General features: G+C 48.4%; 1 protein-coding gene across 3 annotated transcripts; it reads right to left on the bottom strand.

Moving 5' to 3' along the window:
- Nucleotides 1-4,086: 4,086 nt before the first annotated feature.
- On the bottom strand, nt 4,087-17,040 carry SET (SET nuclear proto-oncogene). Of its 3 annotated transcripts, XM_054501109.2 has the most exons (9): nt 17,017-17,040; nt 16,453-16,680; nt 9,251-9,308; nt 8,477-8,619; nt 7,713-7,816; nt 7,497-7,610; nt 6,672-6,842; nt 6,428-6,574; nt 4,087-5,851 (listed from the first exon to the last, which is right to left on the bottom strand). In XM_054501109.2, the coding sequence occupies exons 2-9, from the start codon at nt 16,562-16,564 to the stop codon at nt 5,828-5,830; spliced, it is 873 nt and encodes a 290-aa protein (XP_054357084.1). In that variant the 5' UTR covers nt 16,565-16,680; nt 17,017-17,040; the 3' UTR covers nt 4,087-5,827. The 3 variants fall into 3 exon arrangements, with proteins under 3 accessions (XP_054357084.1, XP_063506446.1, XP_054357085.1); XM_063650376.1 differs by lacking the exon at nt 17,017-17,040 and having other exon boundaries at nt 16,453-16,802; XM_054501110.2 differs by lacking the exons at nt 16,453-16,680; nt 17,017-17,040 and adding an exon at nt 10,837-11,273.
- Nucleotides 17,041-17,474: the final 434 nt, after the last annotated feature.

Genomic DNA, 17,474 nt, shown 5'->3' with positions numbered 1-17,474 from the left:
CTGATGAGGCAGGAGGATTGCTTGAGGCCTAAGAGTTCAAGACCAACCTGGCCAACATAGTGAGACACCATCTCTTAAAAAAGTAAAATAAAGAAGTAAAAAAGTCCTCAGCTTCTCACTGCAGCTCATCAAAAACCCAGGAATCAAACTAACAAGCCTTCTCCACCTTTTAGGAATTCTCCAGTGGTGCAATCAGTCCAGCCAGCTAATTAACACTTTAAAATGTGTATTTGCCTTGATGGCTAAATGTTACTTCTGGAAGCCAAGAGTAATCTGAGATAACTCTCCATAGGAGGGTGCTCACATCTCAACTCCTGGCTCATTTATCCACTCACTGCAGGCAGGAAGCTGAATTCGATGGTTTTCCAAGTTTGGTTGGAAAGTGGCTTTGTTTTTTGTTTTTTGAGACAGAGTCTTGCTCTGTCAACCAGGCTGGAGTGCAGTGGTGCAATTTTGGCTCACTGCAACCTCCACCTCCTGGGTCCAAGCGATTCTTGTGCCTCAGCCTCCTGAGCAGCTGGGACTACAGGCACATGCACCACACCTGGCTAATTTTTTTTTTTTTTTTTTTGGGACGGAGTCTCGCACTTTCACCCAGGCTAGAATGTAGTGGCTGATCTTGGCTTACTGCAAGCTCCGCCTCCAGGGTTCACGCCATTCTCCTTCCTCAGCCTCCCGAGTAGCTGGGACTACAGGCACCCACCACCACGGCCGGCTAATTTTTGTATTTTTAGTAGAGACAGGGTTTCATTGTGTTAGCCAGGATGGTCTCGATCTTCTGACCTTGTGATCCGCTCACCTCGGCCTCCCAAAGTGCTGGGATTACAGGCAGGAGCCACCGCGCCCAGCACACCCGGCTAATTTTTTATATTTTTAGTAGAGATGGGGTTTCGCCATGTTGTCCAGGCCAGTCTCGAACTCCTGACCTCGCGTGATGCACCTGCCTCAGCCTACCAAAGTGCTGAGATTACAGGTGTGGCCACCGCGCCCGACCTGGGGAGTGTTTTTCACCACCTTACACAGAGAAGCCAAGTCCTGGACTGCTGGATCAGTCTGACCAGGTAGTTGCATCTTACTTCTGATGGTGATAATACTTCATAAGACTGGAATTCTTAGGAAATTCGTGTTCAGCATTTAGGGGGCCGTGAATAGTGCAAACCAACTCTCTAGCCAGTTGGCCTTTAAAAGACTATAACTCACTGGGCACCGCGGCTCACGCCTGTAATCCCAACACTTTGAGAGGCCGAGGCAGGCGGATCATGTGAGGTCGGGAGTTCAAGACCAGCCTGACCAACATGGACAAAGCCTATCTCTACTAAAAATACAAAATTAGCCGAGGTGGTGGCGCATGCCTGTAACCCCAGCTACTCAGGAGGCTGAGGCAGGAGAATTGCTTGAACCTGGGAGGTGGAGATTGCGGTGAGCCGAGATCGTGCCATTGCACTCCAGCCTGGGTAAAAAGAGCAAAACTCCATCTCAAAAAAAAAAAAAAAAGACTATAACTCAACTGAAAGGAACCTAAAACTTGTCAACAGGCTGCATGAGGAAACATTTTCCCCCTTCCCTGAATACAATTTTTTCCTTCTTGGTGTTGCCACCAGTCAATTTTTGTTTTTTCTGAGACGCCATCTCACTCTGTCGTCCAGGCTGGAGTGCAGTGGAATGATCTCAGCTCACTGCAACCTCCGCCTCCTGGGTTCAAACAATTCTCCTGCCTCAGTCTCCCAAGTAGCTGGGATTACAGGCGCGTGCCACCATGCCTGGCTAATTTTTGTATTTTTAGTAGAGATGGGGTTTCACCATGTTGGCCAGGCTGGTCTCGAACTGGCTGGTCTCGAACTCCTGACCTTGTGATCACCCACTCGGCCTCCCAAAGTGCTGGGATTACAGGCATGAGCCACCGCACCTGGCCCTACAACCAGTCCATTTTTATTTCGGTTTGTCTCTGGGTAGACTCTGAACACACAATGTCACCAACTACAGTTGGTCTATACCCTCCACTTTAAAAGTCCTCGCTATTCTGCAGTCCTTTGCCTGAGGCTTATTAAAAAGTAAACTTGTGCTGGGCGCGGTGGCTCACGCCTGTAATCTCAGCACTTTGGGAGGCCAAGGTGGGTGCATCATGAGGTCAGGCGATCGAGACCATCCTGGTTAACACGGTGAAACCCAGTCTCTACTAAAAATACAAAAAATTAGCCGGGCGTGGTGGCGGGCACCTGTAGTCCCAGCTACTCGGGAGGCTGAGGCAGAAGAATGGTGTGAACCCTGGAGGTGGAGCTTGCAGTCAGCAGAGATCATGCCACTGCACTCCAGCCTGGGTGACGGAGCGAGACTCCGTCTCAAAAAAAAAAAAAAAAGTAGTAAACTTGTGACTGGCCAGGCGCTGTGACTCACGCCTGTAATCCCAGCACTTTGGGAGGCCCAGGTGGGCAGATCACATGAGATCGCGAGTTTGAGACCCGCCTGACCAACATGGTGAAACCCCATCTCTACTAAAATATGAAAACTAGCTGGCTATGGTGATATGTGCCTGTAATCCCAGCTATTCGGGAGGCTGAGGCAGAAGAATGGCTTGAACCTGCTAAGTGGAGGTTGCAGTGAGCTGAGATCGTGCCACTGCACTCCAGCCTAGGCGACAGAGTGAGACCTCTGTCTCAAAAACAAAAAAAATGAAATCACTGGAGAAACAAAAACCGAGATGGTCTAAAGCAGAATATTCCTTAAGGTTTTGAAACTAGATGTAAGGACATCTTGCAAGCTACTGCCCTCCATCCTAATTCATGCAGTTATTAAATACCCCTCATAAGCCAAATACAGCACAGCTTGGGAACACAGCCCCTTCCTAAACAGCCATTATTACTCTTCTGTCTTGTTTTGAACAGGGTCTTCTTGCCGTGTGGCCCAGGCTGAAGCACGGTGGCAAAATCATAGTTCAGTGCAGCCTCAAACTCCCGGGCTAAGGCAATCCTGCCCCAGCCTCTCAAGTGGCTAGGATTAACCTAGCGCCACACAATTTTTTTTTAATGGTAGTGTTGGGATATCCCTGTCATCCAGGTTGGCCTAGAGCTCCTGGACTTACATGATCCTTCAGCCTGGGCCTCCCAAAGTACTGCGATTACAGGCATGCACCACTGTGCCCAACTTCTATTTTCTATTTTCAAATGTCCTTGAGAAAAGGAGCTGAGCCCATTCCAATACACACTAAAGACCAGCCCAAGAACTTGTCTTGCAATTGGACACAAGGCAGGCTGGCTACTGTGTATGGAAATTTTTTAGTACATTAAGGTTGCCATTTTGCTTTCTCACAGCCTAGTTCTCTTAGAAAATTTGCTGATATTAGTGGCACCTCAGGAAATCACAATAGTTGAATGAACTACTACCTTAAAGGGCTCCCGATTTTTGACATTCCTGAAAATAAACGTTATTGTGACCTATAACCTGACAGCCCTAGATGTTCACCAGCATGTAAAACCACTAGTTGTGCTAAGTTTCACTGTTATGTTTGTGAAAAAGTATCGCAGGCTTGTGGATATTGATTCAAATGACTACAGTAGCCCCACTTATCCAAAGGAGATACATTCTAAGATGCCCCAGTGGCTGCCTGAAACCACAGGAGTATCAAGCCCCATACAATTTTTCCTGTACATGCCTATAAAACTTAATTTCCAAATTAAGCACAGTAAGAGATTAACAGTATAGGACAATTTTGACTATTGTATACTATAACTGTATACATTCACACATGTAACAGTATAAAGGTGTGAATGTAGTCTCAAAGTATCTGAACTGTAGTTGACCACATGTACTCAATTTTCTTCCTAGTGAAGTTCTTTTGAGACTTCAAAATGAAAATGCTATACTCACCCTCTCAGAAACTGCTTACTCAGAAACTGTATCCAAGTAAGATATTTGAATTTGTCCTTTACTTGTACACCGACCAGCTCAAAGCTTTCTAAACCAATGTTATACCATTAGCGCTAACCCACGCTTCCCCAGTCACTAACGATGTGAAGACAAAAAACTAGAACAATTTCTAAATCCAATAGCAAGTAACATTTCTCTACAAAACAAGGAGAATGACCCCAGTCCAAAAAAAATCTTTATGTTCCTTTATTGGAGCAAGATTCCTGATCGGTATACAGTGATGTATTTACTAAACAGAGACCTGTGCAGAAATTACATACTATCCATCTAGATAGGTTGTTACACTTTTGCCTATTGATGGAATAGTTCCATTTATCAAGTTTTATACATCAAAAAGCTTTTGAAGTTCACCAGACTGTCCATTAATTCACCTCTGAAAAAGTGGCATTTAATTTCAGCGACTATATTTTACAGCATTAAAAAGCTTATGCATTAGGGTGCTTCTCTGCACAATGGCATTGAGCAGACAGAGCTGAGTCCATTACCCCACCCAGATTCACATAGTCACATTTGAGAGCTTTATACCAGAGAGCAGGGACAGTTACTGCTAACCATCACAGACTTCTTACTGAGAGCCTCTCTTCTTGGCCACATTTTATATAGCCAATGAAGACATGCCAGCAACTGTCCCGTGTATAACTTGGCATTAGAGCACCAGGTCTGTTGGATGGTGGTGGCAGGCACTATTACTTTATACCCAGGTAAAAGGCCAATTTTAAAAACTGCCACTTGGAGATAAAAATCAAGGGCACAATATACTCAGAAAGTATTGAGCAATCTGGTATCCCAAATGATGTGAATACTTTCAGAAACCAATGGCAAATTGAACCCACGTTTCCCAGCTATGGAGATATTAATACATTGATTCAAATCCCATTACTCAATCCACATAGCCCTGAGGTCATCCTGCAAAGTGCGTATCAAAAAATACGAAGTTAGGGTGACAAAGTTTGACAGTGATGTTATACAAGTCAAACTTGGAAGGTCATAGTAAGCATACCTATGCTGAGAGAAAAGCATCAAATCCTTTGTGTACACATTTAGTTTTATTGTAACAAAGCAACTTGTACACTTTTAACGTTTAAAACTGAGCATCATCTTTCCTTTCCAGTGAAACAAAAAGAAAATTTAAAAATAAACAGGAACAAAATTACAATAGAGAATGGCAATTCCAAATAAGATCCTACAGGTTCTGCTGATTCTCCCATTGAGTGGCAGGGCTCAAGTCATCATTAGGAGAGAATTTATTTTAAAAGTGTCATCTTAAACTGCAAGGATGTCTGTCAAATATCACAATTAAACATGCCAAAGGAGAAGCCATGTTGTCAAAATGCCCACTTAACCCACCCAAACATCTCAAACCCACCCTTTGCTGACCTTCTATAACCCCATTTTTTTAAGTTTTTTTTCTTTTTTTAAACAAGAGAAAAGTAGACAGATACATGTTGGTAAATGCTAACTGTCCATATTCACATAGAGACACAGTGTACTCTCTGAGCCCAATATACAGAGAAAGGAGGAAAAAAGCTAGAATTCTATGCACTACTACACAGGGGCCTAGCACCCTCCAGCTTCCAGCAGAGCGAAGGGAGCAGGTTTTTCTTTTTTCCCACAGAGCTCGATGGTGTTGATTCCATACAGTTTTTGTTCAGACAGGAAGGGATAAAAATGAACTTCGAACAGAAAGGGGTAGAGACTCTTCTCCCATTGGATTCTGCTCAAGGTATTTCCCCCCAAAGAAGTTGAGAACCATGGAGTAGAGAAAAGAGACCTCAAGAACAGGGCGACTGAGCACAAGAGGAAAAAAAAAAAAAAAAAAAAGAAGAAAAAAAAGACTGCAACTTGCTCCCAGGGACTGGAGAAAATTTTAAAAAAGGAAGGTTGGAATCCATCAGTGTTCTATTTAGTCATCTTCTCCTTCATCCTCCTGAAAGAAAAAGTGGGCAGTTAATCTTCAGGATTGCTTTCATACGGACCACAATGGACCCCACAAAACATATGCCCTGGGGGCACTCCAGTTTCTAAACCTGTAAGTCAGCTGCATCGAAGGAAACACCCGTGATGATGTTGCTTCAGATTAATTAGTAACTTTTCAGCTCTCACCAAATCAGGTATATTTCAGATCAAATAATCTGAAATAAAACCAACCTATCCTAATTTGACTATTCAGGAATTGTGCAGTTTGTCGATAATACGTGAAACTTTGTTATTTCAGAGATGTCAGAATTTGACCAGCTACACTGCCTATATTGCCTAAGTACTAGCTAGGGAAAAACAAGCTGGGGTGGTGATAAGACTAACCAAAAAAAAAAAAAAAAAAAAAAAACTAGTTAAACATTAGTACCATGTGCTTATCAAACATTTCCTTAATTCTTGAACAACAAAATGGCTTATTTTTTTTCCACAATCAGTTCTGGTCTACCACACTATACATATAACCCCAAAATAACATGGTGAATTCTTTAGAGGTTATCTTTGTGGGTTTAGCCAAATTTTCTTTTACCTCTCCTTCCTCCCCTTCATCATCATCTTCATCTTCTTCACCTTCATCCTCATCCCCTTCTTCATCAATATCTTCTAATCCTTCCTCCTCTTCATCATCATCATCATCTTCTTCTCCTTCTCCTTCTTCATCATCCATATCGGGAACCTTAAAAAAAAAAAAAAAAAAAAAAGCACAGTATAAGGACTCATTTTTAAACAACCGAGACAAGTCCAACCTTGAATAAATGAGTATTGGAACTCACCAAGTAGTACTGTAATGGGTTTGGCCAAATATCATCTTTGATGACCTCTCCTAACTCATCAGCACCTGCATCAGAATGGTCAGTAAACCAGGTAAAGAAGCTCTCTGGTTCCTCATGCTGCCTCTTCCTGCTGGCTTTATTCTGCGTTTGACTTGAACGTTTTGTCAAATCCTAAATGAATACCGGAAGAGCTTTTGATACAATCTCTCTGTAACACCCAAACTCCCTATAATTTAAAAAATAAGATTTTCCCCAAAAGCTAAGCAAAACAAGTATCAGTATACTATCTACACTAATATTATTACCTAAGAGCAATTATAAAACTGTACAGCAGGTAGAGATAGGATCAACTAAATTTGGTTTTCCATAAAATTAGTTCCACTGTAACAGCCACTAGCACAACACAGTATAAATATCTAAATTATGTCTTACTACCTAAATACAGATGTAAATTGATTTTGAGAAATGGCAAGCCATTTGAAGAGCTCAGTCACCACTGCAGAAAACAACAAGAAAAAATTTAGTCCAGTTCTCTATTCTTAAACTTGGGCTAGATTTTCTTTTTTTTTCTTTGTTTTTTGGAAGGTAAGGGTCTAATGTTGCCCAGGGTAAACTCCTAGGCTCAAGAGATCTTTCTGCCTACATCTGTAGTATCTAATGAGAACTCTAAACTACTGTAATACTTGGCTTCAGCACACTGGAACGTTTTATATTTAAGGTTTTGTATTAAGCCACATGACCAAAGTATCAAGCACTTGTAAGTGGTTAAAACTAAACTGAAACAGGCAAAATGCTATTTTTGTCAAATAACTCCTCAAAACATACCTTTCCAGATTTCCATTTGATTTCGGTGGACTTTGAAGATGGATCACCACTCTCGTTCAGATGAAATTCTTTGGAGAGAACTTTATTTTCAAAGTAAGGATTTTCATCAAAATACTGTAATAAATAATTGAAAGATTAAAAATATGAACAGGTCTTCCAACCAAAGCTCACATTAATTTCCACAGTGGCAAACAAGATTAAGTTAGAGATACTTACAAAATCTATTCTGTAACCTGATTTAATATCTTCAAATTCTGTCACTTCAACTCTGGTCAAATAATGCAGTGCCTCTTCGTCTTCCTCCCCAAGCAGTGCAGACACTAGGCCAGAAAATTACAGGTCAGTTGAATTTTCAACAGGCACACACTAACAACAATTTAAGTGATCCCTTTAGAATTTTTCCAAACTTAGTGAGCATCTTTGGTTTTATAAACCCATTATTAACTAAAGGCAATTGCTCCATGTCAGACTGTCACTATCTTTCATCAAGCAATTAGAATACAGCTTCTCCTAAACAGAATAGAAAGCAGTAGCTGTTAAGTCTTTTCCCGTCTTTGAGGTTTTTTTTTTTTTTTTTTTTTTTTGAGACAGTCTCACTCTTGTCACCCAGGCTGGAATGCAAAATTGCACAATCTCGGCTCACTGCAACCTCCCCTCCTGGGTTCAAGCGATTCTCCTGCCTCAGCCTCCCAAGTAGCGAGTAGCTGGGATTACAAGCATGCGCCACCACGCCCAGCTAATTTTTTTTGTATTTTTAGTAGAGACGGGGTTTCAACATGTTGGACAAGCTGGTTTCGAACCCCTGACCTCAACTAATCCACCCACCTTGGCCTCCCAAACTGCTGGGATTACAGGTGCGCCACCGCACCCAGCCTGTCTTTGTTGCATGCGACCCAGCATGCTGGACTAAGTCTTCACCAAGCTTCCTCCATTCTAACAAACGCTGTTTATCCTTTAACAATGCCCTGTCCAAAACATACCTTGTGGATGGTTGACAAATGTTGTTACCCAAAAATTTGGGATTTTGGCGATCAATTCTGACCTCTTCTGAAAAAATGGTTGGCGGAGTTTGTTATATTTCTGTTCTACTTTCAAAATCTCCTCACTGGCTTGTTCATTAAGTCTGAAGCAAATGAAAAGAGATGTTGACAATGACAGTATTTAACAAATTAAAAAATTGGTTGAGATTACAGAATGTGTATTTACTTACTAGCTTGAGTCATGCAAAATAACCAAATTATAATAACCATTATCACCTAATTTAGACACTCAAAACTAAGATGACAATTTTGTCTGATTTATCAATAAACACTGAGTAATAATGACTGTTCAGAGTGCCCAAACTCAACACTCTGGTAACGTGTGTATTACTTCACCCACTCTATTTCCAGTCCAATTTCAATTGTTTCCCTCAAGCACAATTTCTAAATAAAGTGGCTAATTCCATAACAAAGTTGCAAGTCAAGTTAGAGCAACTACTGATGCCACACTGCTAAACCATCAGAAGACCTACACTGCAATTCAGACAATTTTCAGTCTTTGAGAGCAAACCCAAACCTTGTAAGGTCAATGCACTTTCAAAAACTTTGTACAATCACTTCACCAAAAAACACTGAATCTACCTAAGTATTTCCAACCAAGTTAGAATCATTTCCCCTTTGACAGTGGATAGATTTGACCATAGCTTCGATAATTACCGGGCTATAAGACACATCTCAGAAAATTTCTCCAAAGTATAGTAAGAAAAATGTTACCTGTCTATTTCATTTTGTACTTCATCAATGTGTTCAATCGCTTCTTGCTGTTCTTTTTCTGCAAAAAAGGAGCAAAAAACTTAATTCTAATTATAAGATAAATTTACCTAGTTTTCCAGATGTTAATACTATAATATTCCAAAAGCCATTAAAACAAAAACAAAAACAAAAACGCCTACTACAAAGGTAAGCGTTCCACATGTTCATGCTTGTAGCTGATAAATTTCTTTTTAATTAATTAAAAGACCATTCACAAGTCATGCTGTCTGCTGGTTTACTCAGAAATTGGTTTTCTATAGCGCCTTTTTAAAGAGTTTCACTACAACAGACCGATCATTAAGGTTTCTACTATGAAAGATACAGAATAACCTTATTCGGAAGTCTTCACGTTTATTATTTCACATTATACACTTGCAAGAGAACAGCAGCAGCTGCTAACTAGAATATAGAAACTAAACCCATGACAATGATACAAATTAGGCCACCACTACCACCTATCAAGGTAAAACCACCTTTCATAGAAAGTTGACGACTCTGCTATTACAATGAAGACACCAGACACGCCTACAAAGACTGGAAAGGCACTGGGCATCATCCTACACCCTGGCCTTCGCCTTCTCAGAACATGAACCCCTTCAACCCAATTCAGGCGGGCAGACCTCAGATGCGGCCCCACACGACTTTGGAGCACTTACTGGGAGAACTATTAGATCAGAAAGCAGTGAGGCACAGAAGGGAGAGGAATAAAAGGGGGTGTGCTCTGGAATAGGTGCCCTTTTGTCCTGTAAAGACTACAACCCCCCTACAAAGCTAAGTGGGTGTGAAAGGGCCAGATCGCGCGGTTCATTTCCGGTAACCATCCCGGGATTGGCAGCCCCCCTGCCGAGAGCCTGCTAGGCAGAGGCCAGCTTTCTTAGCCATTTCCAAGACCCCCGATACACTGGTCGCGGCGCCAGGTTTCTCCACACGCTGGCGCGACGGGGCGGCCGCCCCACGTGGGGAGTGAGCCCGGGCTGGCCAGAGCATCCTCCCGGCCGGCCAAGGCCCAGCGCGCGGCCGCCCGCGTGTTCCCCGCGCCCCCACCCCACCCCAGCTCCAGGCAGAAGCCCCGCCGGGGCCAGACTCTGGGCGGGGGTGCCGGGGGCGCCGCCGCGGGCCGGGCGCGAAGCGGAACCGCGCGGGAGGTCGGGCGCGGGGCCGCGTCCGGCCGCACCATGTGGCGGCGGCGGCGGCTGATGGGAGCGAGGCATCATGGCGGAGCACAATAAAGAGAGGCTTCTCGGGAGGGAGGGAGGGGGAGGAGAGCGAGGGAGGGGGGAGAGGAAGGGGGGGGTCTCCTCCGCCCGCGCCGAGCAGGCCGCAGCGCCCCCGCCTCGCAGCGCCGGCCGCCGCCGCGGCGCCACCCAGGCCCCCAGCCCAGCCGCGCACAAAAAAGGGCGCCGAGTCCGCGGGCCCCTGCCAGGCCGCGCCGCGCCCCCCCCGCCCGGCGCCCCCCGCGCGCGCCCCGGGCCCCGCCGGCGGCCTGCGGGCCGGGGCGGGCGGCGAAGATGGCGGCGCGGGCCGGCCCCCGGGCTCGCCGCTCTCACCTGAGGTCTCGTCGGCCCCGTCGTGGTTGGAGTTGAGCTCCTTTTTACTGACTTTGGCCGCCGGCGCCGACATGGTGCTGCTCCGCGGTCGGGGGGGGAGCGGGGAGGGGGAGAGAAGGGAAGGCGAAGGGGGCGGGCAGGCGGCTTCCCCTCACGCCACACGCGCGGGCGCCCGCTCGGTCCGGCCGCCTCCTCCCGGCGCTCGCTCGCTCTCCCTCCCCCTCGCTCGCTCGCGCTCGCTGCCCTCGCGGCCTGACGCCGAGGGACGGGCTGGGGCGGCGTGCCGGGCCGCGGCCCGGGCTCCTGTTCGCGGAGGGGAGGCGGAGGCGGCGGCGGCGGGCGGCTCGGCTCCCTCACTCGCGCTCGGCGCTCCAGCCAGCTCGCTGCTCGCTCTCCCGAGCCGCCTCCTCCTCCACCTCCTCCTACGGCGAGGGGCGGGCGCAGGGCGCAGGCGCGCCAGGCCCCGCGCGGATGCTCCGCCTCCGGCCGGGGAGGCTCGCGCCGCGGCGCTATTGGCCTGGGCGGCGGGATGAGGGGGCGGAGTCGCGGCGCGGAGACACAGGGCCCGGCGAGAGGCGGGAGGAAGGCGCGCGGCGACGCACGGCCGCCCTCCGCGCCGCGTCCCCTCCCCCGCTCTCTCCTCTCCGGCCCGACCCAGGACACTGGCGCGCGGCGGGCCGGTGGGCGGGGCCTCGCACGGAGGAGCGGGTGCCCCCGGCCGGCGCGTCACGTGGTGAGCGAGAGGCTTCCCTGCTCCGCGGGGCACCGGGAGCGGGGCGCCCACCACCCCGAAAGCCCAGGCCCGGCCTCTCGGCGCCTTCCACTTCGTGGAGAAAGCAGAGGGCACCCCATCCTGGATGCCAGATGGGGAACTGCCGATCGGACTCAAACTCGGGCTCGTGTGCGAAGCCCCAGGCTGTGTAATCCGCGCGCAGGGCCATTCCTGGGTTTTAGTCCAAGCCCTGCCCAGCAAGCTTGTACCCTTGAGCAAGTCACCCTTCCTCTCTGAACCCGTTTCTGTTATGAAATGATAAACGTTACGACACTGAAGCCACATTAAACTCGAAGTCCTGTGAAGGCAGGGAGGTACCACATTAGTCCGCGGTGCCCAGAGCCCGCAAGAATCATACTGAGCGTTAAGTGCCAGTTTCAGCAGCGCATGGCACGGTTATCTCACCGAGGCCTCACAACAGCCCCATGCGATAGGCGGTGTTCTGTTCCCAGAGATGAAAGGGGCCAACAAGGTCTACTTGAGACGCAAAGTTCTGAACCACTAAGGAGGGCCAAAGCATTTTGTTTAAATAATACTTTTCAAGTAATGCGGATGCCCCACATTCTGTCCCTCCAGCACTCCAAGACATGAACCATAAAAAGCCTGAAAAACCCTGATTAGCAGCATTTGTTTGTTTGTTTTGAGACGGGAGTCTTGCTCTGTCCCCTACGCTGGAGTGCAGTGGCGCAATCTCGGCTCACTGCAAGCTCTGCCTCTCGGGTTCAAGCAATTCTCCTGCCTCGGCCTCCCGAGTAGCTGGGGCTACAGGCACGTGCCACCATGCCCGGCTAATTTTTGTATTTTTAGTAGAGATGTAGTTTCACCACCTTGGCCAGGCTGGTCTACTGACCTGGGGTGATCCACTCACCTCGTCCTCTCAAAGTGCTGGGATTACAGGCGTGAGCCACTGCGCCCAGCCAGTACCATTTGTTGATTTTAGTGATACGCTGGCCAATTTCAAATCCTGGCCATGCAATAGCTCACTCCTGTTATCCCAACACTTTGGGAGGCCAAGGCAGGAGGATCACTTGGGCCCAGGAATTCCAGACTTCAGTGAGCCCCAATGCAGCCACTGCACTGAAGCCTGAGTGACAGAACAAGACGCTGTCTCTAAAACAAAAACAAAAAAAATACCTGAAATCTCTCTTTGGACATTTTTAACCAGAACTTGGGGTTGGAATTCTGCCTTCCAGAACTCACACTTTACTATTGGCTCTTTTTTTTTTTTTTTTTTTGGATTGGGGACCAAGTCTCACTCTGTCTTCCAGGCTGGAGTGCAGTAGCGCCATCTCAGCTCACTGCAACCTCCGCCTCCCAGGTTCAAGTGAGTCTCCTGCCTCAGCATCCTGAGTTGCTGGGATTACAGATGTGCATCACCACGCCCTGCTAATTTTTGTATTTTTTGGTAGAGACAGGTTTTCACCATGTTGGCCAGACTGGTCTCAAACTCCTGACCTCAGGTGATCCACCTGCCTCTTCCTCCCAAAGTGCTGAGATTACAGGCATGAGCCACTGAGCCCGGCCCACTATCAGCTCTTAAAGCTCAAGCAGCATCTTTTATGTTCGAGACAGTGCATGATGAGTGTCTTAGCCTCCCAAGTATCTGGGATTACAGGCGCCCACTACCACGCCAAGCTAATTTTTGTATTTTTTAGTAGAGACGGGGTTTCGCCATGTTGGCCAGGCTGGTCTCGAACTCCCGACCTCAGGTGATCCGCCCACCTCGGCCTCCCAAAGTGCTGGGACTACAGGCATGAGCCACCCACTCTGACTAGCATAAACTAAACTTTGTTGCAAGTGACAGAACCAAGATTCTAAACCAAGTAGCAATTGACAAAGCCCTTACCTTAAAACAGTTTTTTTATTTTTATTTTTTTGTTATTATTAATATGAGACAGGGTCTCTCTCTGTTGCCCAGAACCATGGCTCACTGCAGCCTTCACCTCCTGGGCTCTGGGGATTCTTCCACCTCAGCCTTCTGAGTAGCTGGGACCACAGGCAAGTGCGACTGCCACCTTGCCTGGTTAATTTTGTATTTTATCTTTTGTAGAGACGAGGTATCACCATGTTGCCCAGGCTGGTCTCAAACTCCTGAGCTCAAACCATCCTCAGCCTCAGCCTTCCAGAGCTCTGGAATTACAAGAGTTAGCCATCGCACACTGCCTCAATTTTTTTAATGTGACCAACAGTCAGAAGTACTTTTGACATCATGACCTAGCACACACAAACCAAAACTTACCCTTACCAAGGGTGATGTGATTCTAATTTCCTATTTAAAATGCAGGTCACACCCCACCAAACTGATTTCACGACCCGCTCCTGGGCTGAGTCTGTCTGAGAACACTATGTCAAGGGCTGGCTGCTTCCATCCTCAAAGCCTGACCCACAGGGTCACTCCTGAACCACAGTGTCTCCTAAGTGCCTTATCTGCCTGTATTCCAAGCACCTGCAGGGGTCCCAGGGAACCCTGTAATGCCTTCTGATGGGGGAGTGGGCTTTCAGGTTCCCTTTCTGGCCTCCCAACCCTCCCTGCCACCTCCCTGCCCCTCTTTTCCTGCCCTTCCCCACACAGTGCTTCTCAAGATAAATATGAGCACACTAGGAAGTTGAAGAGAAAGAGAAAGCAAAAGGGCCAGGGGTGTCAGTAAACACGGGCGAGCCGGGGGCACACTGAGAGGTTATTCACCCACTCTTAGGACTCTGCTCTCTCCCCATCTCCAACACCAGTAGCTCTGCATTCTTTTTCCTCGGCCTCTCCCCTCACTCAGAATTCTTCCCTTTCCTCTCTCCTCTCCTCTTGGCCCCTTTGGTTGTTTGTTGTTGTTGTTGTTGTTGTTGTTGTTCTTGTAGACCAGGCTGGAGTGCAATGGCACGAACTCTGCTCATTGCACCCTCCGCCTCCGGAGTTCAAGCAATTCTCCTGCCTCAGCCCCCCAAGTAGCTGGGATTACAGGCGTGCACCATCACGCCTGGCTAACTGTCTTTGGTAGAGATGGGGTTTAGCCATGTTGGCCAGGCTGGTCTTGAACTTCTGACCTCAGGTGATCCGCCCACCTCGGCCTCCCAAAGTGCTGGGATTACAGGCGTGAGCCACCGCACCCGGCCCCCGGCTCCCTTTGAAGAGGACAGAACCCCACCACCAATAAGACTGGAACAGAGAGAGGCTGGCATTCCCCACAGTGCTGCAGTGTCCCAAGCACAGACCAAAAAATCTCCAAAGCCTGGAACATCTCCCCCACCACAGACACATACACGTCTCTCTGAGCCTCCTGTTCTGATCTGTAAAATTGGGATGTCCACAGCATACGGCTGTGAGGATAGAGAAGTGCCTGGCACAGCTTCTGGCATGCCATCCGTGCCTACTAAGCAGCAGGAGCTGTTCTTTGGGTTTAGATGAACCCCCTCACACCTTTCCATCCCTTCCAGTCCTGTTAATGCTCCCAGGAAGCTCACTAGAAGGAGAGTAGGAAGACTCACCCACATTTTGCTGCGCACAAATACACTCTAGAGCACTGATGATGTGCTAGGCGCTGTCTAGTGCTTCCCTTAGATTTCAGACTCACAGCAAGCCTGGAGATCAGTACTGTGGATCCCATTTTACACAAGAGAAAACAAGCACAAGTTGTTTTATGTGGCTCACCCAGCAAGGTAGGTTTCAAGCTGGCAGGAGGTCTCTGCATCCCATGTGGAGGAAAAGGGACTGAGACCCAGTAAAAGTGCCAACAGGTCCACACTGAGCCCTGAGGTAGGACTCCTCCTCAGTGCTTCTTCCATAAGAGTTGCCCGCCCTCAGCCAATCAAAGCTTCTCGTTTCCTTGCAGGCCCTGGGCCTATCGACACCCAGCCCGGGAAGGCTCCACCAGAACCCTCCCCTATGAGCCAGACCTATTCACCAGAACAGTCAACTCTGTATCCAGCTCCAGCTATGTCTCCCAAAATGCAGCCCTCACCTCTAAGTTTAATGGGGGGAAGGGCAGGCATGGAACTGCTGGTTACAATGTAATGACAAGAGGGTGAGGCAGCATGACTCTGAGACTCCTAACTCCCAAGTGCTGGGGCTCACAGATTGCCCACAGGAAGTGACTTTCCAGCAGAGAGCTGGAGGTGGTACACAGGTAAGGAGAGGAAAGGGCAAGTGGGTGTCTAGGCCCCGAGATCAGAGGGTAGAGTCCCAGGAGGTCAAGGTGAAGGGTACCACCTTGAGGGAGGCCTCCAGGTGGGGAGTCTCAGGAGCGTGAACCAGGAGAGGTCGACGGGGACCGGGTGGGCGGGCCAGAGAAGTTTCTGAGCACCTGGAGGACGCGGGGAGGCAAGGGAGGGGTTTAAGCCGGGGAGTGGGCCACGTGATTGGCTATGCTCAGGCTGAAGGGGAGGAGGAGGAAGCTGGAAGCCAAGATGAGGAGGTGGCAGAGATTCAGGCCAGAGTTGTGGGCCGCCGTCGGCAGCAAGAACAGAGAGAGAGGTGGACAGATCTGAAAGATACTGAGGTAGAACCACCAGGAATTGGGGGTTTGGCTGGATGTGGAGGGGTGAAGGAGGGGCCTCAGGCTGGCTGGCAGTGTCCCTTGCCAAGAAAGGGAGCCCCAGAGGAGGAAGTTTGGGGGCTGGGGAGACAAGCTCAGGGGTCAGTGTTGAGTTGGGGGCAGGGATGAGCGCCCGTGCACTCCCGTTCTCCCAGTCTAGTCCCTTCTGGTTCTTCACGTAAACTTAATCCACCCTCCCAGGTTTAAAACCCTTCGGGGGCGCTTAGGGGTCACATCTCAAGAGGGATTGGGGGGAAAAATCAGAGAGTCAATCGTTGCAAATCCCTTAAATCTCCAATAAAACTTAGCGCAGAAACGTACCTCCCTTCTTCGGCAAGCCTGCAGAGGCCAATGTCTCCTCCGGTCCCAGAGCAGGAGGTGGTCTTGGTTTCTTCTTTTGAGGCGGGAGTGGAGACTGGCGTTTAGGGGCCATGCTGTTAGGGAAGTCCCAGAACCAGACCACTAGTCTCCTCGCTCGTCCGGAAGCAGGCTGAACACTGAGACTGCCCCAGGTGCCAGCGGCTTAAATCTGCACTGGAGCCGCCCTGCCTGGAAGGGATATTTACATGACAGTGGGACACACACCCCGGCCCCCTCCCCCAGCCTCATCCCACCCACCCTCCAATCAGGAGAAATTTCTTTTAGTTGCTCTCTGCCTCGCTCTGCAGGGGCACTCTTGGCTTTGGGGGAGGGGGCAAGTTCTTCCTTGAGGAGAGGATCCCTGTGCTTTCTAGACCTCCTGGTTTCACGTGAAACCCCCACAGCCTATCCCCCAGTTCGTTCCCAAACCCCCAGGTAGACAGGCCTGCCCCTACTGAGAACTTATCCTCTTTTTTTTTTTTTCCTTTGGCCTCCAAAAGATTTAAACACGTGCTGTTACCTCACCTAAGCTTGGAACATTCCTCAGTAAACCACACCCCCACTGCCCGGTCTCGCTAACTCCTTCCTGACTTCCCTTGTCTCTGCTTGAAGGGATAGATTAATGTGGAAAAAAAGGCTTCCCAATCAAGAATTACAAAGGAATTAGATGCCTGCATTAAAAATAAAAGAAGAAAGAAAGAATTACAAAGGAAGAGGGAAAAGCAGGAACCTTTGGGGACTTGGAGTATTTATTCACTCTTCACTTATTTCAGAAAGGGATACAAGTTAAGAGTTAGAAGAGGGTTTATTTTAGCTGGGCGTGGTGGCGCGCACCTGTAATCCCAGCTACTTGGGAGGCTGAGGCAGGAGAATCGCTTGAACCTTGGAGGTGGAGGTTGCAGTGAGCTGAGATCGTGCCACTGCACTCCAGCCTAGGCGACAGAGCGGGACCCTGTCTCAAAAAAAGACTTTTTTTTTTTGAG

Source organism: Pongo pygmaeus, chromosome 13 (genome assembly GCF_028885625.2).
Source record: "Pongo pygmaeus isolate AG05252 chromosome 13, NHGRI_mPonPyg2-v2.0_pri, whole genome shotgun sequence".
Taxonomy (NCBI): domain Eukaryota; kingdom Metazoa; phylum Chordata; class Mammalia; order Primates; family Hominidae; genus Pongo; species Pongo pygmaeus.
The sequence above is the reverse complement of the archived record's forward strand: the minus strand, read 5'-3'. Positions and strand labels throughout refer to the sequence as shown.

Excerpts from the sequence above, each read along its gene's own strand:
- SET (XM_054501109.2), bottom strand. The coding sequence starts at position 16,564 with ATGGCCCCTAAACGCCAGTCTCCACTCCCGCCTCAAAAGAAGAAACCA. Across the intron at positions 9,309-16,452 it reads AGGCTTGCCGAAGAAGGGAG|AAAAAGAACAGCAAGAAGCG; the intron begins GTACGTTTCTGC and ends CCTTTTTTGCAG. Across the intron at positions 5,852-6,427 it reads ATGAAGGGGAGGAAGGAGAG|GAGGATGAAGGAGAAGATGA; the intron begins GTAAAAGAAAAT and ends TTTTTCTTTCAG.